This window comes from Podarcis raffonei, chromosome 3 (assembly GCF_027172205.1).
Source record: "Podarcis raffonei isolate rPodRaf1 chromosome 3, rPodRaf1.pri, whole genome shotgun sequence".
Classification (NCBI taxonomy): domain Eukaryota; kingdom Metazoa; phylum Chordata; class Lepidosauria; order Squamata; family Lacertidae; genus Podarcis; species Podarcis raffonei.
In genome coordinates this window covers 39,438,793-39,466,300 of record NC_070604.1, presented here as the reverse complement: position 1 = coordinate 39,466,300, position 27,508 = coordinate 39,438,793, and the positions used below count along the sequence as shown (strand labels likewise).

At 45.1% G+C, this 27,508-nt stretch overlaps 2 protein-coding genes across 3 annotated transcripts in view; one reads left to right on the top strand and one right to left on the bottom strand.

Moving 5' to 3' along the window:
- The first annotated feature begins 1,207 nt into the window (after nucleotides 1-1,207).
- B3GAT2 (beta-1,3-glucuronyltransferase 2) lies at nucleotides 1,208-25,458 on the top strand. The gene is made up of 4 exons (XM_053381257.1): nucleotides 1,208-2,891; nucleotides 17,363-17,507; nucleotides 24,597-24,745; nucleotides 24,832-25,458. The coding sequence occupies exons 1-4, from the start codon at nucleotides 2,247-2,249 to the stop codon at nucleotides 24,916-24,918; spliced, it is 1,026 nt and encodes a 341-aa protein (XP_053237232.1). The 5' UTR covers nucleotides 1,208-2,246; the 3' UTR covers nucleotides 24,919-25,458.
- The window catches only part of SMAP1 (small ArfGAP 1), a 57,557-nt gene continuing 55,380 nt past the window's right edge, over nucleotides 25,332-27,508 (bottom strand). For both annotated transcript variants that reach the window (XM_053381246.1, XM_053381247.1), the window contains one exon: nucleotides 25,332-26,301. In XM_053381246.1, the coding sequence (XP_053237221.1) occupies nucleotides 26,164-26,301 (138 nt within the window). In that variant the 3' untranslated portion in view covers nucleotides 25,332-26,163. The remainder of the gene's footprint in view (nucleotides 26,302-27,508) is intronic.

Sequence of the window (27,508 nt, the reverse complement as noted above, 5' to 3'; positions counted from 1 at the left end):
GCTGCTCAGTTCTGCATTAGCAGGAGTTTCCAAACACTTGTCAAAAGCAGTCCCACATACACAATGTGTTGCAGTTCTACAATTCTATGAATCTATTAAGATCTAGTTGAGATTCCTGCATTTCAGGGGGTTGGACTAGATGACCCTCAGGGTTCCTTCCAACACTACAATTCTGTGGTTCGGTAATCAAACCAAAAGGTTACCAGACCATAAGATATTACCACTCAGTGGTCTCATGTTAACTAGTGGCGATAAAAATGAACCCTACAAAGTCCCACCCTGTAGATCCTACTGCATTGTTTGGTGCTCCCTGAACACCACTTTCTGGAGTCAATTGTGCAAATAAGACTGGGAACTATTGCAAAGCATTGCTTCCCAGACCCAGCTGAGGGAGCCGCTCCAGAAGGATACTATGCTCAACTGTATAAAAAGATGCTCAGGGTGAGGGATCTAGGAGAATCAACAGGATCACACCCTCCCACCCACCTTTCTCGCAAGGAAGGTCATCATACAAGGTGGAAAAGGCAGTCCCGCTGCCAAACTCAGGCTGAAATGGATCCAGAAAATTAGCATTTTCCAAGTGTCTAGTTCTGGTCCCAAAAGGACCACCCTGCCTGACTATAAAAACCACGACGATATATAAATACCCCCCACGCGTTTCAAGACAGCGAAAACGCGTTGCCTTAGGGCCCGCCGCCTTGTGCCTCCCCTCCAGTTGCGGAACAGTGAGAGTTGACACAAGGCTTCTTTAGACTCCGGTGGCGTTGATGAAAGGAGGAAGATCCCGGAGTATGGAGCATATGCTCTCGGCTCTGAGCTTTCCATCTTCACACGACCACCACCCTTTAAAAATAAAAACCAGGGTGGCCCTCAGAGAGATTCCAAGGGGAAGAAGTACCAGCAGGAATATCCTCTACTTCTCTCCCCTCACCCGCTTTGGTGGTGCTGCTGCCAAACGCTCAGCGCCTGACTTCTTCCAATACAATACCCAGCCGCTGCACAGCAACTTCTCCCTTCGGCTGTGTTTGGCTAGCGGGCTGGCTGCAAACAGCAACCTTTTCCCATCTTCTGCTTCGCGGTGGTGTGACTAAATCTCCACTCCAACCCCGATTCCGCCCCCGCCCCCGCCTCCTCTCCCTCCCTCCCCCCCCCCGGCGCAACCCACCCCCTTTCCAGGTCTCTGGAGTTTTCAGCACGTGAACCTATTCACTGCCTTATGTTTCACAGAGAAAGAGAGACCCTGCAGTGCAAAGCGAGAACAAGGGCAGCAATCCTTGCAGCTCCTCGGAAAGAGGGAGGGAGGGAGAGAGGGAGACTCACCGGCTCCCACCCCACCCCCCTGCGCCGCATCAGCCCTGAGGGGATCCCTCCCCCTCTTCTCCGACACGCGAGCACCACCGTAAGCGCCCAGTGAAGCCGCCTGCCGCCGAGAAGACTCGCTCCTGGCTGGATCCTTCTCTCCGCCACCGCCCCCACCACTCATCCCGCCGCGCACCCAGCGCCTGCCCGTCCGCCAGGACAGCCGAGTGTTTCCAGAAGCCGCCCGGCTCGGGAAGAAGGAAAGTGGAAGAGTTCGGGACTCTCCCGCGCCCGCGCACCCCTTTCTTTCCTTCCCCAACACCACCACCCCCTCCGTCGTCCCGCTGCTGCTTCGGAGGCGGACGGGAGGAAAGCGATGCTGAAAGGGAAGAAAGAAGGAAAGCAGCGACAGAAAGACCGGGAGCTTTGGCATAAATAAACAAGAAGAGTAATAGAAGGATCGGCGGCTGTGTGGAGGGGGGGCAACCCCATCACGCCCTGCAGCGCTTCTCCGGAGACAGAAGAAGGAGCGCAGAAATAAGAACGGAGAGTTTGGCGCAGGTCGGTGGTCCCCGCTCCGGGGGCGCCTCTCCCACAGCATCCCGCCGCCGGTCTCCGCCTTTCCCTGCGGGAGGTCGGTCAGTGGCCTCTCCTCCTCCTCCTCCTCCTCTCCGCGCAGGAGCCAGGCGGGAAGAAGCGGGGCCTCGCCGCCTCCGAAGCAGCCGGGCGACCGTCCTGCGATCTCCCCCAAGGTGTCGGCGCCAAGGCGGGCGGTCCCGTCGGCTCCTCCGCTCCAGGTGCGCAGCGCCGAGCTCCCGTGTGCCAGGAAGCCCGGCGTCCCTCCGTGCGCCCTGCCGCCCGCTCCATGGCGAGGGAAGCGCAGGCTGAATCTCTCCGCAGGAGGAGGAGGAGGCGCCGGCAAGAGCAGCCTCGGCGGCGGCTCCGCGATGCCCCGCTGCCGCTGCCACTGCTGTGAGGGCTGCAGCGGCGGCGGCGGGGGCTCCCCGGGCGGCGAGGCGGAGGGCGGCCGCGGCCGGGGCCCCAGCATGAAGTCGCTGCTGCTGAGCCGCTTCTTGGTGCTGCTGCCCTGGATGCTGCTGGTGATCGTCATGCTGGACACGGGCGGCAGCCACCGGGCGCCCCGTCCGCCGCCCGCCTCCTCGCGGCAGCCCCTGTCCCAGCCGCAGCATCCGGGGGCGCCGCGGCGCCGGGAGGCCGAACTGCCCGTCATCTACACCATCACGCCGACCTACAGCCGCCCGGTGCAGAAAGCCGAGCTGACGCGCCTGGCCAACACGTTCCGCCAGGTGGCGCGCCTGCACTGGGTCCTGGTGGAAGACTCCGCCGTGGGCACCGAGCTTGTCAGCCGCTTCGTGGCGGGGCTCCTGCGCAGCGGGGGCCCGCCTTGCACCCACCTGCACGCCCTCACGCCCAGGAGGTTCAAGCGGCCCGGGCAACCCCGAGCCACCGAGCAGCGCAACGCCGGCCTGGCTTGGGTCCGTCAGAGGCACCAGCGCCTGCCTGCCCCGCAGCCGGGCGTCGTGTTCTTCGCCGACGACGACAACACCTACAGTCTGGAGCTCTTCCAGGAGGTAGTGGCCGCGCGGGAGTCCGGCCAGCCCAGCGGGGGAGGGAGGGAGGGAGACGCCGCGGGCGCCGAGTTTTCCGGCAAAAGTGGCGCGCGACAGAGCCGCGGGCTCTTTCTCTTTTTAAAGTGCTTCAGTGCTGCGTCCCATGGAGTTGTGGGGCTCGAACCCTTTTGCAAGTGTATACAGGGACAGGGTTGTAGCCTCAGGTAGGCCCGTTTCTATGCGCGCGCGTGTTTTGCTCCAAAGTCAGCTCCGCTTTGTCCGGCGAGGCGCAACTTTGCAAGTCAGCGTGCCTCGCCATAAAGGCTCTTCTTGAGCGTCTTTCTCCCCCCTCCGACAGCCCCCACTCCAGCCTGCAGCGTCGCCGGCAGCCCAGTGTTTCTCTTCCCTAACCATGGACTTCGGGTTATTCCTAGCAGGTTCTTCTAAGCATGCCTCGCTGACCAGGCGGCAGGCCAAGCCCTGCAGGTCGCGGGCACCATAGCTCCTCCGACTCACCTCCTTCCCCGTTTGGTTTTCCCTTCAGCTTCCACGCCTGCCTTGCTTAAGAAAAAGAGCCCGGCCTGGAAGGAGAGCCTCCTTGGGGCTCCTGCTCCCCCTTCACATAACTTGCTTCGAGGGCTTTCTCCACCCTCGACTCTTTCCCAGGCTTGCAGTATCCTGGAGTCCGTCAAGTTTTGCTGTAGGTTCGCCGCCGTGTGTGAACCAAATGTTTTCCTGTTTTTAAGCAGGATCTCATTTGAACCAGAACTTATAATCATTTGTTTGTAGTGCCAGCGCTGGGGCCTGTGAATTTTTTAGGTCTGGACTTCCTCCTTCAACCTTTTTTTATTGCTAATCATAATTTGTGTACACCACCCAGAGAATGTTTTGATTACTAAGAGGCATAGAAATGGAGTTGATAAATTAATAAGGTATATTAAGGGAATGTATTTGAACAGTTGCAGAGTAACTCTCTCAGGTAATGGTGACTAACCTCTCAGTTACTTAGGATTGGGAGGAAGAGTTTCTGGATAAAAGGTCTGACTTCCAGTTATGTTTTTACTTTCTGGCTAGCTGTATGCCTTCATTAAGACCAAAAACTATGTGTAAAACCTTCGCTAGATTTTATCCAAAAATACCTACTCAGTGACAAGACCTGTTATTCTGTCCACTCACAACTCCAGCAAACTTTTGCAGGTCAAAGGTAATTCCTGCAAGGTACCCCCTGCAACTTTGGCAGTAACACCACAATTTGGGTGTTTTCAAAACAAACTACCGTATCTTGCCTTAGAGCCCCAAAGTAGCTTCCAGAAAGTCCTCGCAATAAAATCACATTAACAACTCTTATTGCAGTGCAGTCCTGTGCATGCCTACTCCATAGAGTCCTGGGAAGATTACTCCCTGCAAAGTGCAGCCTTAATAAGGGTCTAAGAGAGCTCTGCTGTCTTTGATTCCTAAGCTGATTCTTTTCCTGCCTTGCTGAGGAACTTTCGTCACACACCACAATCCCTTGCCAATTCCCTTGCTGCAAATTCCTCCGGAATAATCTATCCATTCTCCCATAATTGTTCAGTCTTTCCTTGTTTCTTTCTTTCAAAAGTGAAAAGCTCATTTATATAGTGACTAAACGCATTCTAACATGTCACTGGTCTATGAGTAATTCCTGCACTTCATTCTGAGGTCTTGGTTGAAGGCAAGCTTTCCTCTCTCTCTCTTTTTAAGTATTGGCTGCTGGCAAGTGTTTGCAAAAGGGCTGGGAGATAACAGGGGCAGGTTTTTAAGGGGGAGACATCATGGGGAGTGCAAGTAGGATAGTGATGAATAAGAGTGTAATTTTGGCAAGGGAAAAGGGAGGGGGCTAAGTATGCAGAGGGGATATAAATTACCATAACTCATTCAGAATGGGAAGCCTTGCCAGCTGCTGTGTGTGTATTACAAGGCACTCAATAAAAGCTCAATAGAATATAACCCCCCACACCTAAGAATGCCCAGGGCAGCTCCACAGAACTCAATGCCATTGACGTCCCCCACCCCCGCTGTAGCCCTTTCCTGACCCAAGATGGGGGCCAAACATGCTTGTGTCTTGCAATGTACTGGTGATTCCTCTCTCTTTGCAAGTAGGCTAGGTGCATTAGGAATCAATAGATTAAAGCCAAGGCACTGCGGAAAGATGCAGAGCACATCTAGTCCCTGAAGAGAGAACCGTTTCAGAAAGGCTGCTCAACCCTGCTGACGTGTGTTTAGATTTCAAAATGTGTTTGGGTCTCTTTCAATATACTGCTGGCAGGTGTTCCGCCTGTTCCCCACCAGCACTTCCCATTCAGTAGAAGAGCTGTGCTTCCTTTCCTTATGTGGCGGCCTTTAGTTGCATTGAAATCCTTTATTGAAAGTGTCTAAAAAGGAGATTATTATTTTTTTAGTTCTGTTGCTTTGGTTTATTTCCCACTAAATTGTGGGGGACCTCGCATAGCTCTTTAATGCTGAGAAAGTTCGGGCTTTCGTCTTCTTGGCGTGTAATTATTTCAACTGCGCTTTCCCTTTGAACTGACAGCTCATGGAGCTTTTTTTACTTAGGGGGGCGGTGTTGTCTGAAATCCTGTCCCGTAGCCTGAAGCAGTGCTGAGGCAAAAAAGGCTGTTGAGAGACAGACCTCCGTTCTCTTTAAAGCCTAAATGGCTCTTGTAAATGAAAGCACTAATTACGCAGGAGAGGGAGGAATTAACTGTAGCAAGAACCGGCACAGAGTCACAATGTTCCAGTTGAGGTCGCTGCTGTGTAACCCTCTGGTGAAGAGATGCACCCACACTGCATTTAGTATTTTACTTGTTAGTCATCTCCCTCTGCCTCCCCCAAGTTAACTGGCTTTTATTAAAATCAAGGTACTAATGAGATCCTCTCCAGCAATGCTGCTTGTCAGTTAAATTGCAAGGCTAAATGCAAGAAGATAAAATAAGGCAATTGATGTTGAGATGCTTCTCTTCTGACAAGATGGCCAAATTCTTTATGTGTGTGGGCACACAAACACACACACATCTTCAGTGCAACAAGGGAGAGGTTTGCTCTGAACAAGCTCCTATTCATCTTAAAATGCATGCAATGAGGAGCTCAGCATAGTCACATTACAAGGAAGGAGGAGACAGACAGAGAGAATGTTTGTGAGACTACTATTCATCTCTCCTCTATCACTGATAGATAATCCCTTTCTGAGAAGGGAATGAATTTGTCATATTGTTAGGTGTAGGAAAACAGATAATCTTTTCTTATGTTGTTCTTATATCTTTTAATTTTTTAAAAGATCTGTAGATTTCTTTGAGAAGGTGAAGCACATTTTGCATCCCTGGTAGAAGGAAGTTGAGAGATAGCCTTTTGTTTTCACATCAACCATTGATCAGAATTTGTATTGGCTACAGAAAATGATTTCCCTTTCAGTGTTCCATTCACCCCTTTCTCTCTTTCTGCCAGATCTTGATCAGTTTACAAAAGCTGTACAGTACTGGTTTTCCCTTTGGTGTGAAAAGTCCAAGCTTGTGATATGAAAGAAAAATTCAGACATACTTTCTTTCATGGAACTGGATTAATGGCAGATGAGAGGAAATTGATGCCTAATGTGTCCTGCACCCCTCCCTCCGGCCGCCTCCCATTAGCAAATCTGGCTGCTGATTCTCTGAGCCAAAAGGAGCTCTGATTTAAGAACCATTTCAAAAGTGGAGGTTTTGTGGTTATAACACCAGTAGGAGATGTCTAAAAGAAATTGCTACATCCCAGACCTGCCCTTTCTTCATAGCTGTGCATGAAAAATGCTACAGTTGTCAAACTGAATAAGATTAACTTCTTGCCAAGCAAACCTACTTTGTACGCTAAATTTTGCGTAAAACTAACTAGATTTCGAGTATTGCGCGTTGCAAGTTTGTGCAAGTCTTATCACATGCTTTGAGTCCAGTGTATTTACAGCGTTGCAGCCCACATTTTCATAAGTTTACTGCAGAGCTACAAGTGTTGTGCACTGGAATCTCGTGCAAATCAATACCTTTGCACAGTCCATTTGCACAACGTGTTCCTTAACATGTACAGTTTTGTATGTTTTAGTGTATTCTATAATTTCTTCCATGTGTCCCAAGTCCTGATTTTCAAAATTTTGTCTACAGTCATGAGTGCTGGAAACTTTGTGTGTGGTTGATAACAGCAATATTCAGAAAGCCAAGTTCTCTTCAGGGCAGGGTTCAGGCTGCCCAATGGGTGAAGCAATGGGTGAAGACAGACATAAATAAATTTGGAAGCCACCTTTTGTTTTCTATCCATTTTGATTTCAATATTAATTTAAAAACTTGAATAAAGAAGACAAAGTGGCAAACAAATGTTACAGTAGATAAAAATGCTGGACACCTGATGGTGCGGGGTGGGGAGCCAATAATTAAGGGGCCAAGCTTATTGAAGTGTGTGGGCAGGCTGTATGTATCTTAGTTAAGAATCAAAGCTGGCCGGGAGCAGAGCTTGCTTCCATCACTGAATATCTCACACCTGCGGTTCAGTTTAAGGTATATCTCCTTCCACATGAACCAACAGCCCTAAATTTTACGTGAGATTCGTCCAATATCTTTAATAATCTACGTGAGTTAAAATGGGCAATGGAGATGCATTACAATTGACACGCAACAGTGTTGTTTGTCAGAATACATTCCTGAATGTAAACAGATTATGATCCTGGTCAGATCATCATATTATTCCTGAAGCAACCTGCAAGCTGTTAAATGCTGGTGAAATGGAAGTAGGAAGCTCAAGCCTGAGAAAAATTGGGCTCATGAAAAGAGGGGCCTGTCCCCTTGATTTCTTCCCACCAGAACGACTGTGGCTAAAGTGCCTGCTGTTAAAAAGAGCTAAAATAAAATCTGCTATTTGGGGGGGGGGAGGGATGCAAATACAGGTGAGGGGTGGAAGGTGCTACAAATTTGCTCAGGCCATGCAGGGATGGAGGAGGTGTTAAAACTCTTACCCCCCAGTTTTCCTGATCTGAATCCTCACCTCCTGAAGCAACTGCTAGTAATGATGATCATCTGTACTTCTGTACTACAATATTGTATACGTTTAGCAAACCTAGACCCCTGTGTGGTAGAGGTGTTATGAAATGGAATTCTATGGGCTAGTGGTATGATTATACTTTAAAAAAAAGTTATGAGGCCAGATTGTAGGATTTATCAGCTTGTGCTTTTCAAATGTGCTCATGCCTTATATGGTTGATAGAAATATATTGTGTAGGTTAAAGAGAAAGTGGTTATTAGAGCTGTTCCAAAGATGGGTATACCTGATCCCTCCAAAATTAATACTGTTGCTTGTCACATTCTCCCTCCTCTCCACCCCCTGTAGGTTGCTATACTAATAATCAGTTTCTGGACCACTGTTGAATGGTTGCCATGGTAATGGTTAGTGCCAGTTTGAGTTTTCTGTCTCTGCCTTTCCATCTGTAAATAATCTTGCATAAGTTGAATTTGCCTTTTTGAGAAGAGGAATGGCAAATTGTTAAAACTACGCAATTATACTATAATGGTTTGATTTTTTTTAAAAAAGAAGAAAAGAACCAATTGGTGGAAATAAATACTGGCAACCTGTTATTTCTAATGCAAAACCACAGATGTCCATTGATGGGGATTATATTTAGGTTTATTACTTCAGATGTAGAGCAAAGTGTCACGGTACCCACCCATTTTGTAGTAAATGGTGGTTTTCCAGTTAGAATCTTTTACGTGACAGTAAGGGGAAAACTTACCGGTACATATTAAGTGCTGTTGCTCCTCACTTTAGCACAACTTAAAAAGCAAGCAAACCGGGAGGCTTCAGTGCTAAGTGGAGGACTGGTATGAGTGGGGGGCTGCTTAACCCTTTCACATCAAGACATCCCTACTCAAAATCCCCCCAGCTGCTTTTTACTCCCATGAGGGGAAATATATTTGGACCAGGAAAATCTACAGAACCCCCAGGGAGCCTGTAAAAACCCCTTGGTATCTACAGGATAAATCTTTTCTCATACAGGGCAGTGATTGTTAAAGGTAGGTTAGAAAGCAACGTTCCAGCAACATTCCAGCAGAATACATGCAACAATTCAGAGCTTCTGGAATTGATGGGTAATATTTATTAAATTGGGGGGACGCGGGTGGCGCTGTGGGTAAAACCTCAGTGCCTAGGACTTGCCAATCGTATGGTCGGCGGTTCGAATCCCCGCGGCGGGGTGAGCTCCCGTCATTCAGTCCCAGCTCCTGCCCACCTAGCAGTTCGAAAGCACTCTTAAGTGCAAGTAGATAAATAGGGACCGCTTTATAGCGGGAAGGTAAACGGCGTTTCCGTGTGCTGCGCTGGTGCTGGCTCGCCAGCTGCAGCTTCGTCACGCTGGCCACATGACCCGGAAGTGTCTTCAGACGGTGCCGGCTCATGGCCTCTAGAGCGAGATGAGCACGCAACCCTAGAGTTGGACACGACTAGCCCGTACGGGCAGGGGTACCTTTACCTTTACCTTTATTTATTAACTTATTCTCAGTTTTTGTTTTCTAAATTGAGCACTAAAGTGTAATTTATGTACATTTCTTAAGCTATACAGATAAGAACTAACCATTTTTCTTCTTCCCATGTATGGACCATTGAACTGCTGATGCTTTTGTAAAGGCCAGCAATGCCCATTTCATTATTCCTGCTTCCTTCGGCCTTTAAGCATCAGTTAACTTTCTTAAGAAAATGTTAATTTTCAGAACAAACTAGTGGAAGAATAAAAGGCTGCCCTCTTTATTTGATCATCATTACTGAGGTTTCTGTACGGAGCTATTATAACCTCTCCTTCGTTTTTACTGTAGGCTGTTTTATTACTTCGTGCAACAAGAGGTCATTCATGCTATTGGATTTTCTTCACCCTTTGCTTGGAGTGGGAGATAGCTATATTGAGGCTGTCGACAACTCCTTTTGACTGCCAATTGTATAATTCCTAATGGAAAACTTGTAACAGTGAAGGCAATGCCTTTTTAATTCCATCTCTATGTAGAATTTGACATAAATGTAATTCTACACAATCTAAAATACTGGAGTCTCAAATAACTTAGGTGTGAAGGGGCCTGATCTGGTCAACTGTTACAGGAACCTGCAGATGTGTCTTGTTATCCCATGGGCGCAGCTCTTTGCTTACAGGAAGATGGCTGATAGTATTGTCAACGCCAAGGGTGGCTAACCTGTTGCCCTGTAGACTCTGTTTGGCTCCAGCTCCTATCAGGCCGAGCCAGCCTGGCCAGGAATGATGGGGGTTGTAGACCAGGAACATCTGGTGGGACACAGGTTTCCTACCCATGGTCTACACTGAGAAGCAGTGGATCTTTGGTTTTGGGTTGGCTCTTTCCAGCTCTACCTGAAGATGCCTGGGTTTGAGCTTAGGATCTCTTGTGTACAAAGGATATGCTCTACAACTGAGCTATGCCCCTTCTTCACAGGCAGGGGTGGTGAACCTGTGGTCCTCCCAATGTTTTTGCACTCCATGCTCCATTGTCCCAGACCATTGGCCATGCTAGGTTGGACTAATGGGAGTTGGACTCCATCTACATCAGTGGGGCACAGCTGCCCCACGCTACCGAAAGGAAACTCCCCGAGCTTGGAGCAGTGGTACAAGAGAGGATGGGGGCAGGATTCAGTCCATATTTTTGTTTGCTTCAGACATAGGAAGATTTGGATTGCCTGGTGGATCATTGGATGACTTGTAAGGTAAAGGTAAAGGGACCCCTGACCGTTAGATCTAGTCGTGGCCAACTCTGGGGTTGCGGCGCTCATCTCGCTTTATTGGCCGAGGGAGCCGGTGTACAGCTTCCAGGTCATGTGGCCAGCATGACTAAGCCACTTCTGGCGAACCAGAGCAGCACACGGAAACGCCGTTTACCTTCCCGCCGGAGTGGTACCTATTTATCTACATGCACTTTGATGTGCTTTTGAACTGCTAGGTTGGCAGGAGCTGGGACCGAGCAATGGGAGCTCACCCCGTCACGGGGATTTGAACTGCCGACCTTCTGATCGGCAAGTCCTAGGCTCTGTGGTTTAACCCACAGCCCCACCCGCGTCCCTTTTGGATGACTTGTAGTATATAATTAATAGGTTGTTTCATTAAACTCCCAAGCACTTTGATAGCAAAAGCAAATGACTTTTCATTTCTTCTTTCAAAACAGGCTATTAGAACCTCTGGTGATCTTGTGCAACTCAGGTGTAGATTGGCACATATATATGAAGGTTATCCCTGAAAAGAGTTCATGGGCTTCAGTGGATGGCAAGCTCTGCCCCTTGGGCCACCACTGGGTGTCTGACTTTGCCCTTTCTCTGCTGCTATTTTGTGACATTGTTGATCAGTTGATCACATTGGAACACGGAAAAGAAAATGTGTGGGGTTGAGTGCCTCCCCTTCCCCTGCTTGAATGCTCCCCACTGGATAGCTGATTAAGATCAAGAGGCCCTTCTGCTCTCCAGCCCAGTAACTCTGCTGGAAACTGGAGCAGCCTAGCAGAAGGCACGAAGCCTTCTGCTGCACTTGTGCTTTTCTGAATCAGTGCCAGAGTGTATAATATCAGCTCCCACAGGGCTGGAGTGACAAGGCCTTGCAAGCAATCTGCAGATGGGAGTGTGAACAGCACAGCAGATTACCAAGTACTATTCCGGAGCTTTTTAGTGAAATCTGAAGGGAAATGTTTTGTGAAGGCTCAGGATTTCCTGTAGACTTTTGTGTCCTCTGAAGTCGTTTATATTTGTGTGTGTCACTGTGTGTGGACCGCTACAATATTGGGAAGCTAATGCCAACGTGGAAAAAGTAGGCTTTATAAAACATATATGCTCACGCAAAGATACCAGGTGGATTTGTATGCATGCTTGCACTACATAAACCTTGCATGGCAGAGAGGGAAAGATACACTGCCCCTCTTATCTCCACCCCTGCACCCCTCCACCCCTGTACCTTTGATCATGTGGGTACCATTGCCTTCTCAGTTGCTTGCCTGGCAGTTTGGCTATATCTAAAGACCTCTACCTGCATGGCTTAATGTTTATGTACCATGAAATAACAGACTTCCCAAAGCATCCCTGTTTCGTGGTGTGTAAATAGGGCATCATCCTAATGAGCCACGTGGGTGGAAGATTTTACATGTACCCAGACAAGCTTGGGAAGAGTAGTTTACTAGGTATCCTGGACCTGAGTTGTTTACAACAAAACCCTGAACTTGCCTCGGTAGCTACCTCGCAGGGTTGTTGTGAGGATAAATTGTGGAGTGGAGAACCTTGAGCACCTTGGAGGATAGGTGGGATCTAAATGTTAAAAAAACAAATAAACAATAGGCCAATATTTCAGTGCTTGTGTAATATGTGCAAAACTGAGTGTCTTGTCAAACACCCCAGCAGCTGCAGTCTGCACTAGCTGCAGGCAGGTATGAGACTCATCCTGCACAGAGCACATTACACTAGTTAACTGCTGTCATGGGCCAGGAATCAGCTTCACCTGCTGAACAGCAGCCTGAAGAGGGAGAAGGTGGAGTGAGCCCACCTGCAGCTGATCAGCTTTCAGGTACACAGAGGAGAAGGCACTAATGAGAACCAGCTGGCTTCAGCCTTCTTAAGCAGAGCTTCCAGCAGCAGTCAAATACTGGTAATGCTTGTAGTTTCTGTCTTTACCTTGCTGCTTCCTGCTCATTTTGACCCTTAACCCCATGATCATTGGATTCCCTGACCCCTGGACCATCTGACCATGTGGATTACTGTTTGCCTGACCCTAGGACTGGACCTGACTTCAGTTGCTGACTCTGCCTCCAGGCAAGTACACCTCAGAGACTCTTCTGCTTGACTGGCCTCCCCACCCCACTGAGCTCTGCACATTGTTGCTCAGTAACAAGACTAAGACAACTGTGTGATTATTGGTGTGTGGACGCCTGTGTCAAGGCTGTCCCTGGCCAGGAATGGCCATAGAATTATTGTAGTTAGCTCTCCAACCGAAGTTGGTAAGAGTTGCTCTGAGTCAATGAAGTCATCTGGGCCACTCCTGGCAGCAATGGATCAAAAAGTAGCCCCAAAATTTGCGCTTGCTGGCTCTGAGGGTATGCATCCCATCCAGAGTTGGTACACAACCCATTCTTGCAATGGGGAACCATTCATCCATGGGATCTCAATCTTGTGAGGATTCACTCACAGTTTATTTGTCCTCATCCATCCCATGACTTCCCCTAAGCAGCACAGCCTCTCCTCATTCAGATGGCATTGCAGATGAAGCTGTCCAACTCAATGCAGAGGGAGGCCTGCACTGAATTCAGGTCTAATGATGTCGGTCTTTATTTAATGACAATGTGGTGAAAAGAAAATGGCAACATATAATGTTATGCACCTTCGTTGCTTCCAACACTGCCATTTGGAATGTGATAGGGATTCAGCAGAAGGACCAGTGAAGGTGCATTGTCCACTCATCTGCTAAGTGAAGGCATGCTGCCAAGGATGGATAGCTTTTTGGTTCAAGGTTTTGTGTCACCCTGTGTGCGCATGCATACACGCAACACTTCAGAAGTGAGGAACTGTGGTCCTCCAGATATTGTTGGACTACAAGTGCTATTATCATTGACCATGCTGGCTGGACCTGGTAAGAGTTGGACTCCAATATCCTCTAGAGGGCCACAGTTTTGCTGTAGAGATGTGGCAGAACAGATTCTCTTGGGGGTTCAGCTCAGCAGAGGGGGCCCCTCTTGTAGTTCCACCACCCTCAGAGGTTTGCGGAGTGGTGACCCAGGAGTGGGCATTCTCTGTGGCACACCTTCCCTACAGAGCCGTGTCTGGCATGTTCACTGTACTGCTTTTATAAGATGCAGAAAATGTACCTCTTGACGCTGGCCTTTGATACTTGCAGTATATATTTTAGGACCAGCTCTGGCTGTGGTTGTCATTTGTTTTAAACTGTGTTTTAATGCTGTGCTTTCTATGGTTGTAACCTGCTTCTAGTGAAGGGCAGGCTCTAAATATAACAATAGTAGAAATAAAGACCCATTAATGTAGGTGCAGGAAACCTTTAGTCCCCTAGAGCAGTGTTCCCAAACTTGGGTGTCCAGCTGCTTTCGGACTACATTTTCCATCATCCCTGACCACTGGTCTTGCTAGCTAGGGGTGATGGGAGTTGGAGTCCAAAAAACAGCTGGAGACCCAAGTTTGGGAAACACTGCCTAGATGTTGCTGAACTGCAACTTGCATCAGCTGCAGCAGGCATGGCCAAAGGCCAGGGATGATGAGATTTGTAATTCAACAAATGCTGGAGGGCCAAAGCTCCCTTACAGCTGCATTAAGGCATGGTTGATATCATACTATATTGCTTCTTCTCTGAATGAGTCCATGTGCTGACTTTAAATGCATCAGTGTATCTGAATCATGGTAAGGCTGTAATGCCAAACAGCTGGATAGAGTTGTCTGCCTTAGAATGAAGAGGAAAGGGGGAATGTAGCATTATAGACACAGGCAGTTTTCTTTTGCCCCTTGCAGTATTGAAATGTATGCATTTTGGAGAGATGATGCCCAGTGTTGGTTTCACATGCGATTATTTTTCTATGTATCTAAACTATTTAGTATGTTATAGACCAGGATCCAAAGAACTGTGCAGATATTTCATGCGCTCAAGAGCGCTTTTGGTTAGCTTCTGTCAAATGCCAGACCTTCATGCCACATGCCACACTCACTTTAAGATTGGTGTGCGGGGGGGGGGGTGTAGTTTCAGAAGCTGTTTGTAATGGGGCAGGACAGCCTGCTGTTTGAAGAGATCTTGAGGGGACGGGACTCGCAAGGCATGCCAGCTCTTGGGTAGTTCTTCAGCTATCTCAGTATTCTAAATTTTTGGCTTTGTTTTCTCAGGCTGTATCAGGGCAACTGCACTAGATTAGTTTAAGAGGAAAGCTAAATAATATATGAGAGAGGTTTGCATGGATGCTTGAATTCTGACATTTTATTGAGTGCAAGAGGTAGAGTGAAGGATGCTGTAATCTTTTATGATGCCCCTCATGGCAACAGTAGTTCTACAGTGTACAGCGCCTACAATTCAAATTTCAACACAAATGGAATTCTATTTTTATTACCTAACATAAAGGGGAAAGGCATACCCAGTGCCAAAATTTGTTCATCTTTAACACACCTAAATTAACATTTATGGGATAACCGTCTCGTGACAGTCATTGTTGCAGGGGGGGAAACATGAGAAGTTACTGTTGCCTTCCCACATTCAATACGTTTTGATGAAAGCTTCAGTTGAAGTTCATCTATATATAATTGAGAATCTATCTACAGCATACTAGATATATAGGTAGGAAGCAAAGTGTTGCAGATTTTACCCCTGTTGGCCTTTGGTATAGGTATCTATAGCTATATAAAAGTTGCCACCAACATTTCTTCCTGCTACAGTGGCTGTGCTCAGATGTAATGCTAAATCATAGTTTAGCACTGTGGGAACATGCCAGGGCAACTTTCGGGTCATAGGCTCTCGACTCCTTCACAAGCATGGCAGCAAGAATGAAATCAAAAGCAGTTTGCCTCTTGTTCTAGAATAATTGCAGTAAGCATAGTGGTATAGGAAGGATTCTCAATGACCGAAATCGTAAGGGGGCAAGCTTTGACTCTATGCCTTGAAAGCCCCATCCTATGTATAGCCTTTGACCTAAGACCTCTGTGCTCCACCTGTCGGTCTGTAGGCACATGAGGTCACCAACTTGCCAAAGCTTAAACAGGTCTGGGTCCAGCTGATGCCTTGAAACCATTTTTTTTTTTTTGCAGTATACATTTTCCAGTCAGTGTTAGAAATTAGCTAGGTGCTAGGCTTGTTTTGCTACTGACGGGTCCAATTGCAACTATGTGGGGATTTCTAGGTGCCAGGCTAGCAATCACAGGTTAAAAATCTCTGCCTTAGACCATAGTTCATACTGTTTCAATTTCCACTGTGTGTGTTTCTCCTCCTTGCATACTGGGACAAGTGAATTGTTGTAAGAGCAAGCTACAATCAAGCAAAGTAGTTGAGAACATAGAATCATAGAATTGTAGCGTTGGAAGGGATCCCAAGGATCAATCCCCTGGCGAATAGAGATTCTGTTTCGGCGACCATAACCTAGATTTAAGGTGCCATTTGGCACCCAGCTTACATATCTGAGTTTCTAACTCCGACTGCATAAAACACTGGGCAGTACTCGGATCATTCTTGGGTCCTGATTCCACAGTACCGAAATATCTCTTCATGCTAGCCATAGCTGAGAGTTACGATTCAATTATTGATGCTCTTGCTTGTGTTCATACTAGTGACAATGAAAAAGGTGATACGGGGAGAGAAGATGCCATTCTTCGGGGGGAAATGGAGGATTTAGTGTTTGTGTTCAGGCTCAAGCTTTTGGAATCATTTATTAGATCAGTTCCGCAAAACTAGCAAGGCCCCACAGGATTCAAAGATAGCCCTCAGTACAGATGTGCAGAGCTTTACACATCGCTCCTCCACTTCTTAAAAGAAACCTAATAAAGTTTTGATGAGATTGAACTCCAAGTAAAATAATACCTGCCTGGTGTAGACTGCAAGTGTGTGAATAAAGAAAAAGTCAGTGATACTGATGCACCTGATGCTGATGAAAACTGTTCTCCAAGAGAATCCTTTATTCTTTTGATGGATGGGCTTGAAACCAATTTAAAGAAAATAGCAAGAGGATAATATGTTTTAGTGGTTTTGGTAATTTTTAGTTGCATCCTTGCCTGTTTACCAATATATGCGTGAATATAAAACTTTATTATTGCCCTTTCTGTTAGGCTATTGCACTTGTATTAAACATTGCGAGGCATCTTAAACTTGACATAGATTAGGGCCTCAGAGTGCCTTAATCTGGCCATAGATCAAGGACAGAGACACCCAGGGCCAGCCCACCCATGTGGCAAAGTAGGATGACTGCCTTGGACAGCAGAATCTATGGGGTCTGCAGATCCAGCTTCCAAGGAATGCATTGCCCACTGTCACCACTGTGATGGCTGCAGTGCCCTCCTTGGAGGCCAAATCTGCTGCCTCCTCAGTAGCCCCCACAATTCTGCCTCTACAGGGACCTCTTGACAAATAGGAGTCACTGCTGGTCTCCTCCCACCCCTAGGGAGGAAATGGTGGGGGCTGCCCTCTGGTGTCTCCCAGGCTTTGCAACCCCCTGTGTGATTCAGAGTGAGGCCCTTTCCCCTCTGCGATGGAGTTTGATTCCCACTTCAACCACTGGGTGAGTTTGATCTGATGTTCTCCTCACCCATGTTCCTGATGTAGATCTGTATTCCCCCTCTTGTTCCTGATGTAGATTTTTGCTCCCCTTTTTCTTCTATGGTTGGGGGCACCATTTTGTGGTTTGCCCCAGTGTCTTGGATCAGATCTGGAGACACCAACTACTTTCTGAGCATCTCAATCACAGCACAATGCAAGTTGGTGAAGAAACGAGTTTGAAAGTGATTTTATGCTTCCTTTCTTACAGATGCGCACAACCCACAAAGTGTCTGTATGGCCTGTGGGTCTGGCAGGCGGACGACGCTATGAGCGCCCAGTTGTGGAAAAGGGCAAGGTTGTTGGATGGTACACTGGCTGGCGGGCAGGTAGACCTTTTCCCATTGATATGGCCGGTGAGTATAGTTACAGAATCTCAAATACAGATTATATTCATGTGAACCTGCATGCAGACATTGTATCACCCACTTGCACTTGCAAACAATCTAGTTCTAGATATTGCATGAACGCTGTAGGCAGGCATACAATCTTCTGCTTTGTTCCGGTGAGCAAAAACGTTACTAGGTTCCTTCACCTCCTGAGAATCTCAATCTTTCCTTTCCTTTTTTTCTTTAAATGCAGTTGACTCGCAACTTGTGCGGATTTAACTTGTGTGATCACAGTTTTATGTGCTTGGTGGCTGGCCAGCTGCGATCCCACAAATTAAAAGTGTGCAAAGTGGAGAACTTAAAAGCTCTTTTCACAGCAGACTTTATTCTGGTGCAAAATAACTTTTAAGCTCTCAGGTCTGCTTACAGGGCTCTGGGAAGGTATTGTGAGATCTTGTGGAGCCGTCTGAAATCTCATGAAGGCCTCCAGAACCTGGTAAGCCCTTGCATGGGGTCAAGGCTTGTCGCACCAACTCCGAAAAGGTAGGGATGGACATGGGGGGGGGACCTCTGGGTGTCTTTGTCTTGACACAATTCTGGCTTTGTGTGCAATCCGCAGGACCTATGTTCTGCGCAAGTTCTGAGTCGTCTGTACAACTTCATGGTGCTCAAGAGTTTCAGACAGAAATTTGTAGAAATTACTGAAGTTGGGGTTTGTTTGTGTGTGTGTTGTGCGTGTTTAATGCTATAATTCTGGCTACATATGACCATCAGGAGCACTCTTGATAATAGCACTCAGAATCTTCCTCCTTGGCTACCCTGTGCTGGATAGGAAGGTTTTGGCATGAAGATGAACCTGCCATTTTAATAGGACCAGCATATATTGGAGGGTAAATTCTGGTTAAATCCCGCAGTCACTGGAATGCTTCTGAGAGTAAGTCATGACTGAGCCTAGGGTCTGGAAGAAATATGCACCTATATTAGGTTTTGCATGTACACACCTATCTCCTTCCCCCTTCGCTTCTGGATTATTTCCCCTTCACTACAAAGACCAGTTGTAGTAGTTGGGAATGGGGCTCATTCGGTGGTGCTTCCTACACATCACAATTTTCCAGCTCCGTATTGGCATTCAAATCTCTGCTTTTAATGGGCTCTTGAGAATCCTCAGTGCATTAGCGAAGGCTGCATAATGCATTTAAAGCTGCTGATTTCAGAGGTTTTGCCCAGGGTTGTAGCGTAGCATGGCTCTGATGTTGTAGCACAGGGTTAGTCAACCTGGTGTTCTCCGGACGTGGTAAGCTACAGCTCCCATCACCCCTTGGCTGATTGGAGTTGTAGCCCAACAAGTCTGGATGGTACCATATTGGTTACTCGTGATGTAGCAGGAAACTATCATAGGATGGGTTTGTTGGCTGATGTGGTGCTGCTCCACCTGCAGTTGGTATTTGGAACAGAATCATTGTTTTCATGGCTCTAACCAGTAGTCCATCTTGTTCAGCACTCTGAGCAACTTGCCAACCAGGTGATCCTAAGATGTCGGCAGCCAGAAGAAGCATGATGCAGATAGCACTTTCTTATCGTTTTTATTCAGTGTCTAGTAATAGGACATACTGCCACTGGATTCAGATACTTCACTATCAAGTTACGGAGAGATCTGAGGGTTTTTAAAATTTAGATTTATATTGTATATTATTGCTGTTGACTATGAAAGCACCTATAGGATAGTATTCAGAACTTCTCTCCAGAGGGTGGTAAAGTGAGGAATTTTGTCTGATAGGACACCTGGCAAGCATGACCTGCTAAACTTCATACTGAGCATGTAAAAAATTCATATTGTATTCATGGCTGCCATTAGAATGCATGCAGTATTTGTAATTAGGAATATTGTTGAAAAAGAGCAAAGTGTGAAACTAATAGAACTTTTTGCATAACATGTCTTCTCATCATTAACCCCCTTATAAGCCATGCTGCTGTATCCTAATTTAATTTACTTTTTAATAATAGGAAAACACTCTTCTCATTTATTTGAATTTTATATGGTATTTCTGTTTGAATGCTTCACTGAATTTCTTCTCTGCGCCTTCATTAATTACTGCAGGCAGCTAGTATCTTTCATTACATGAACATTGCCATGTGCATAGGAAAACAAGCCCCATCAGATAGTTCAAGTGTGAAAAGCACTATTTCATCATGAAATGAGTCATTTCGCACAAACCGCCGGAAAGTGAGGACTCTTGATAGCTTATAGGTAGATACAGTTTGAAGCGCCCTGCTTAAGGGAGAAATCAACAAAACAACCACGAAGGCAGAGAAGGTTCAAAAATTAATCTCATCAATCTTTCACTGTACAGCTTGTGACTGCATAGCGCTGTCTAGCTGCATAGCTCTACATGCTTGGTCAGTCTTTGGTGTATTCTAGATGCATCTCAAGCGCTGGCTGAATTGCTTTTGATATAGTGGCAGCTGTATTCCTGTCAGCCATGAGTTTCTGTATTTCAGAGAACACAGGGAGTGGAGTGGTGGTGAGGGGCAGTAGCATAGTGGTATATTTTGAAGTACACACAGGCATCTGTTTTGATCCAGGTGTGTGTGTGTGTGTGTGTGTGTGTGTGTGTGTGTGTCCATGTGCGTGCCCCCCCCCCACTAAAGAGCAGGAGTATGTAGCGATATCTGAGCTATTAGGATCAGTAGATGGTCACTGTATATAGTGAGCAGGCAAAGGGGTGGTGTAATGGTTAATATGTTGGGCTTTGGTTGGAGACCACTGCTGATCAGCCACGGAGTCTTCTTCCTCTGTAATTTCAACTTGTAAAGCACATTGAGCTTTAACAAAAGATCATCACAATTGGGCCGAATTAGTGCAACCTTTAGCTTTAATTAGCAAGGCAAACAATCTAAATTAGTCCATCTTTAGAACATCTTCCGTTGTTTTTTATAACAGATAGTTGGCTTCAGTTGAGGATGTTGGTTAAATTCCACTTCTGTCCATTGAACTCCCAGTTAGGGATGTAGGAGGTTGCCTTATACACAGGCAGACCAATGGTCTATTTAACTCACTGCTTGCACTGACTTAGCAGAGGTGCTCTCTCCTCTGCCGGCCCCTTTCAGAGCTGCAAATAATACAGCTGCAAACATAGCAAGAGGAACATTCTGCACCATTGCAGGGATTTGGACTTAGTGGCACCAATGGCAACCTTGTCCACTATTCCTGCGGCAAGGCAGCAGCTCCTAGAAGAGCCTTCGGCGGGCATCTGTCCTCTTTTCACTACCATTGGCTCAGCAATGCCTATTTAGCTGATTCTGTCGTTCTAATGTTTATTTCCAGGACCAAACACTGCATGCAGAGAACCTTCTGCCATTTTCTTTTATGCTCTGCAGGCAAATATATCTTCACAAGATACCGTGGAAGTAATAAGTTGAATCCAGAATATCTATTCTGTGATATTCCAGAATATCTATTCTTTATGCAAGGGAATGAGATCCAGCAGAAACTCTCTACCAGATGAACGGTTGGGATGTGTGTGGGTGAAAGCGATTTTTGGAGAGTCCCTCTGTCTCCTGTGCTGTTCCTCATGTTATTCTGGAGGGTTCCCTGCCCCCCGCAGCATATTTTCAGGTGGTGCTGGGGCTGTAGGGTGAATTATCAAAAATCATCTTCCTCAAGCACAAACTGTGAACTTTGGATCCAAGCCATGATCACTAGTAGATTACTTAACTCTAGAATTTGATCCATAGGGAAGATGCTCTGACTGGAAAGTTTTTACTGACCATGTTTTCAGAATTTGCAACATTAAAAAAAATCCACCCTTTCCTCCCTTTTTTGATAGGCAGTTGGCCTAATTTCAGTATGTAAATTGTTTTACTTTGAAAAGGGATGCAGCTTTTTAAAGAAGAATATAGCTGGAATTCAAAGAAACTTAATGCCAAATGGAGAAACTTTTACAGTGGCCTTGCAAAAAAAGAAATACTAGCCTTCAAACAGTTCCGTGCCTGACTGCCCATACCAAGCGTGTGGGGGAAAGATGGTTGGGAGGTCTTGTACAATCTCATGGATGGTTTTAGGCATTTTGGCACCCTATTGGGCAGAATCCTTTGGAAACCACTTTAAAGGCTTATAGCTGCTCCCCCTATCTATAAGGCAGGAGTTTGACTCTTGCTTGATTCTGCAGGCAACACCGATTAGGAAACTGATCTGTAGGCTCCAATGATATAAGTTTAAACCCGAGTTCCTTGCCCTCTGGAATATTGCCTTGTTCTGCAACCTAAAATGCTCAGCCCTAATTACTAATTCTCGTCTGTTATACGAGACTGGATTTGATGGCAGCCCAAAGATGTTTTGTTGGGACTTTACTCCACCCACTTGTGTGCTGGGAAAAGGGACAGTGACTTTGTCTGTATCCAGAATGTCACCCGTAATTTAATCTCCATGAGAGTAAGGAATAAATGGACTTGGTAGCTAAAGAGGGAAGTGTGTGTGCATTAGGTGTGTGGTAACTCACAGCTTGAGTTATAACGTGGATTTCCCGCTAACTGCCATTATGTGGACATTTACCACAGTATTCCATCTGCTTTATCTAAATTAAGATCTCAGCTAGACACAAAAATATTGGCCTCTCTGGACCTTAGCTGTAACCCATTGTAACAGGTTGAGCAGCATCTTCTGACTTGATCAGAATAAGGCCTGCATTACTTTGAAGATTTATCAGATAGATGCAACGGAATATTATAAATGCTGCCCCTAAGATTAGTTTCCCCTTTCCCCCATCTCCATTCCACTTCTGCCCACTTCTCCTATACCAGGAAGCTATACTCATTTCTCCTTAAGCCTTTCCTGATCCACCATGGACATGTCTGTTCTAGGGTCAGTTAACAGTTGTCTTTCCTTACTCTGGTATTAAATGATATTTGTCTTAATAGTAGACAGCCTTAGTTACTTTCTCTCCCCACCTCTGTTATCACAGCTGCCCTTCCTTAAGAAGCTTTTACAGAATGATAATAACTTTATATTCAGTTGATTAGAAAATATTAATGCTGGGGAATGTTTGCCGCACGGTAAAATGTCTGAAGTCTAAAACAGCTTGCAGAGTATGTCTTTGTGGCAGCATCCTACATATGTAATCTTCCAAAATATATTGGCTCTGAGCTGAGTGAATTACATCTTCTAACAAAAATTGCTGTAGTCTACTCACTGCAGCTTGTTATTTTGAAGTATAGTTAAAATAAGTGTTTTATTAATATGCATTGCAAAGGCTCTGCTACCAAACCTGGTCATTAAGCAACCACAAATGTGCTTCTTTCAGCACTGCAGAGTTTTATTAGAGACCATCCAATACATCATACAGGCAGTTGAACACTGTTGGGGGCCTAATGGAAAACATTACTCTGCACTGCAGTAGTGAGGACGTTATGGCCCTACTGATGTTGTTGGACTACAACTCCCATCATTCCTGATCACTGGCTGGGCTGCTGGGAATCTTAACAATATATGTAGGGCCACAGCTTCCTCACCCCTGCATTTCTGGGTCTGAATTCCTAAACTGCTTGATTCAAAATCTTTAGGACAGAGTTAAGCAAGTTAACTGATTTGGTTCCAGGATACCTTTTAGGCAACGGGGCACCTGGCATTCAAATCTCAGGGCTTTTGCGGAAGATAGGTCCCCTCCCCAAATCCTTACTTTCAGGAGAGGGGCAAAGGAAAACAGCCTCTGAACATACTTTTTGCTTGGCAGTTGCTTCCTGCATCCCACAGCTGAGCTGTAGAAGGTTGTAAAGTCCTGCCTCAGGTAAAAATGCCGCTAAAGTCCTTTTGTCCCAATCTTGATTGCGCATCGTAGAATGATGTAGCTCAAATACTTCTTTAAACGAAAGCAGTGGATTCCAAATTGAACTTACAGAAAAAAATGTTTGCAAGCATCTTGTTGTACAACAGATTTGCAAAACCTTCATGAATCTTTTTCTTGTGCAAGGATCTTTTTTTTGCTGCCGGAAGAAGCCCTTTCAAACATGGAAAGATCTTCAACTTCTGGAAGAGCACTTCTGGGCTAACCCCCTAAAATGAGAACTGCACGTGTACAAAAGATTCAGGAAGGCAAACTTGCTGCCTTTACGACTTCCTAAGATCATAAGTAGCAGTTAAAGTCTCTTGACAAATTTTTGGTACTCTGAGGAGGGAATAGGGAGAAAATGTCTGAAGGGTAGTACATTACCATGCTTCCCTGTTTAAATCAATTGTTGAGTGCACAGGAGGCCTACTAGTATATTTAGACGTATGCAATAGCCATTTTGTAACACACTCACATATCACAAATTAAAAGCTAAACTGAAAATTGAATCACCCAGTTTCTGCATTCAGTGGGCTCAATTGTGACAATTGGCCTAATTTCATATATATGAGAGAAATGAACGATAGAAGCAGCAGCAAGTATTCTAGTTTTAGGAAGTCTTGCTATATGCTAGAAATTATGTCACCAGTAATAGCAGTCCTTTGACATCCACACCTCCACAGTAAGGGTTCGCTAAATAGTGTACTACATAAGGATTTGTTTTTCTACCACTTTCTCTTCAGAGCATTTTTAAAAAATGGTGATTATGGCTGCATTAGTATAGGTGTTACACTCATCATGAATGGATATCACTTCTAGTAGTATCAATGACATACTAATTTGCATGTGAAATTCACCAAGCCAATTTTATTTTGCCTACTCGTTAACAACTACATTCACATCAGAATTTAATTTTCAACTAGTTACAAATGTGCTGTCTGTTGCTTTTAAATCTCATTTTTCACACCAGGCAGGCTTTTCATCACTTGTAAATTCCAATAACTTGCATTAAAGGTCACTGTTCACATTCAAAGAAAAAGTATAAACAGATACAGAGAAGCAGAGCTACTTTTCCAAATGAGAAAAAGCAGCTTATAGCCTGAGATATATGCTGCATAAATTGTGAGGCAACCACAGGAGTGAAATTATATCCTTCTGCATGATGCGGTGTAACACCCTTAGGGTTTTGTTTACAAAATACAGATTAGCAAGAAGAAAAAGGGAAAAAATATTTTTAAAGGTAAATCAAATCAATTTTGATTTTAATGATTTAACAATATCTTGATTTATGAAGGGTTTGCTGTGAGCCTTCAGGTGATCTTATCCAACCCTAAAGCGATATTCAGACGCCATGGATCCCAACCAGGAATGCAGGAATCTGATTTTCTCAGACAGATCACCACAGTGGAAGAGCTGGAACCAAAAGCCAACAACTGCACAAAGGTATTAGTTTTGCTATTTTAATACAGGAACCTCTCCTATAGGGGATTACCCAGAACTAATTGTTGATCCTAAACTTTTTTTTTCAGGTTCTTGTATGGCACACGAGAACTGAAAAGGTAAATCTATCTAATGAGCCAAAGTATCACCTGGACAGTGTCAAAATTGAAGTATGATACGTAAGCATAAAATGGGACATAACAAAATTAATGGTTGCATCCTTGAAACAGCTAAACATTCAAACAGCAGTTTGCTTTTGTGCAACAACTTACTTTACCGGTATCAGTTAAGACTCATCAGATGGCTGTGATTTGTCTTCACTTGTTTTGCATGTGTTTGGATTTTTTTAAAAATCTGTTTTAGTACTTTATCCAGATCTTAGATTGTTCTTACACAAGACGTTCAATGAAATGCAGTGGAACACTAAAAGAGTGACTGATCTAAACAAATGCAAAATTTCCAATTCATTTATAAATAGCAGCTTCCAGATTATTATGTTCAAAGTTTATTGTTCCTGAATTAAACAGCTTTGCTTTTGAAGAACAGTAGATAAAAGAGGTCTTTATAGAATGAGAAAAAAAATCACATGTTGTTTATGGATTTCTTTAATAGAGGGAAGCAACAGCTTATTGATACGAGGCACCATAAAATGTAAACACAGTTACTGGCATAAACCTGGATACAGCTGTAGAAAATAAAAGTAAATGTACAATTGAGGAGTGAGTTACCCTGTATATATGCTGTGCAATATACTTTAGATTAGCCCTCTGTACATACCTTTTAAGCCAAATTTACTCATTTTGTCACAGGCAACTCTTAAGAAAACTGATGAGGCGACAGTGACATCCAGGTTTATCTCTCTTTCACTAACCATCTTATCTGTTCAGCACGTCGCAGTAAAATATCACAGTGGCATGAATAATGGGACAAAATCAATTTTACACAAGGAAAAAAGTTTCAGTGATACATGTACACTTATTTATATGATTTAACATTTGTTCATACAGTACCTTCTACAGGATTACTGGGCAATTTGTGGGGTGGGATTTACATATTAGAGATAGTACTTACATGATATCTATTTCCCTTATATGCAAACGTTGGTTCTAGAACTGATAAAATAATTTTGAGTATGTAGTTGGTCACAAAGCTCTTTTGAAAATGTATCATTCATGAAATCAAATGTACTGTGGAATGAAAAAGCTGCTGATGAGAGGTGTTCCCAACCTGCTTTTCACTACATCAAAATTTAAGTCAATACAGACCACAACACGGTTGGTTAAGATTATGTCTTAATATGAAGACCTGTGAGATTGAAGGGGGTGAGGGTGGGCAATGTATGTGGGCAGACCAAGAAAACTAGATGTATTTGAGCATGGAATGTCAAGTCTCTGATCTAGATGAAACTTCTATTGCAGTGTTCATTTCCAGAGTTGTGTGCTGAGAGTCTGGCCTGAGGAAGTTCCAGTCCATCCTGCCACTGTATTTGGGGGCTGGCCAGCAAAGCCCATCACATTGCTGGAACTAGACAGATTCATTCCAGCCATTTGCTGATTCATCTGTGAAATGCAAACATGGTTCTAGTTAGTATACAGGGGTTCAGATGCTGTTTGAACTTTCAGTATGACAGACTCAAGCTTTATTTGAAAACGCAGACACCACCTTGTCTCAGGGAGGGTCATTTGTATACCTGCACCTCTGTTACATAAACAGGTATCTTTCAATATGTCCTTTTCAACAGTAAGTTTAGTTTTATTTTATCACTGTCCTATGACTGGTCTTATTGCTGTTTTAACGTGAATACTGTAAACCATCCAGGTAGCCTGGTGGATGAAGGGTAATGTAGAAATATGGCAAATAAATAAATAGTATACCATTTTTGACTTTTAGATAATATACATGAAGCATATTTGCGAATCAGTAGCTATAGCGCTGTAGAGAATTTTAAAGGGTGCATTTTCTACAAATAAGTCTTATCAAGGAGAATAAAGGTCAATGCAGTGGTTACCAGAGTGGTGTGAAAGCTGCTTCTATTTGACCCGATGCATTGTTAGTCCAGTAAAACAAAAAGCAGTAATGTGGTTGGATAGTTTAACAGGGCAACTTTCCATGCTGACAGCAGCAATGGGCATGAAAAACAACCTTACCCAAAGAATTTCTTGCTGCTGTTACGAGTGTAGAAGCTGCTCTCACACCATTCTCGCAACAAATCTACATTCCAGTTTTAGAGATTAAAAGCATCCGGAAACGGCTCCACCCTGTCTGGCCCTCTTCCACCTTGTGAAGGCTACTGTCTTCAGTGGGAAGCCTTTTGCATCTGTGGAAGCTCTGACCCACAATTACAAAAGCCCCCTCTCCCCCGACAGTTGCTTTTTTCAAGTTGGAAGTTGACAAGAGACTGAGGTGGGGACAGCTAGTCACCCTTCCTCACTGCATGTTTATTTCCCCAGGATTTCCAACACCTGAATAAAGGTTAGATGGATATTTAGAAAGAACAGTACTTTTAAAATGTTAGCCAATATATTGTACCATACATACACACAAAGTACAGTGACACCATGGGCTCATTCATACATGCCAGTGAAACCTTGGCTACAGCTCATGGTTAGGGAGGGTAGAGACTAACCACAAGAGCAGGTTCGCACTAAGCCAGGGGGCTGGATGACCTGCTATGCCTGCAGCTTTCAGGGCATTGGGAAAGTGTTGTGCTTCTCAAATGCTAAGCATAGGGCTTGCAAAAGCACTTTGTGCGGTACTTCCAAATTT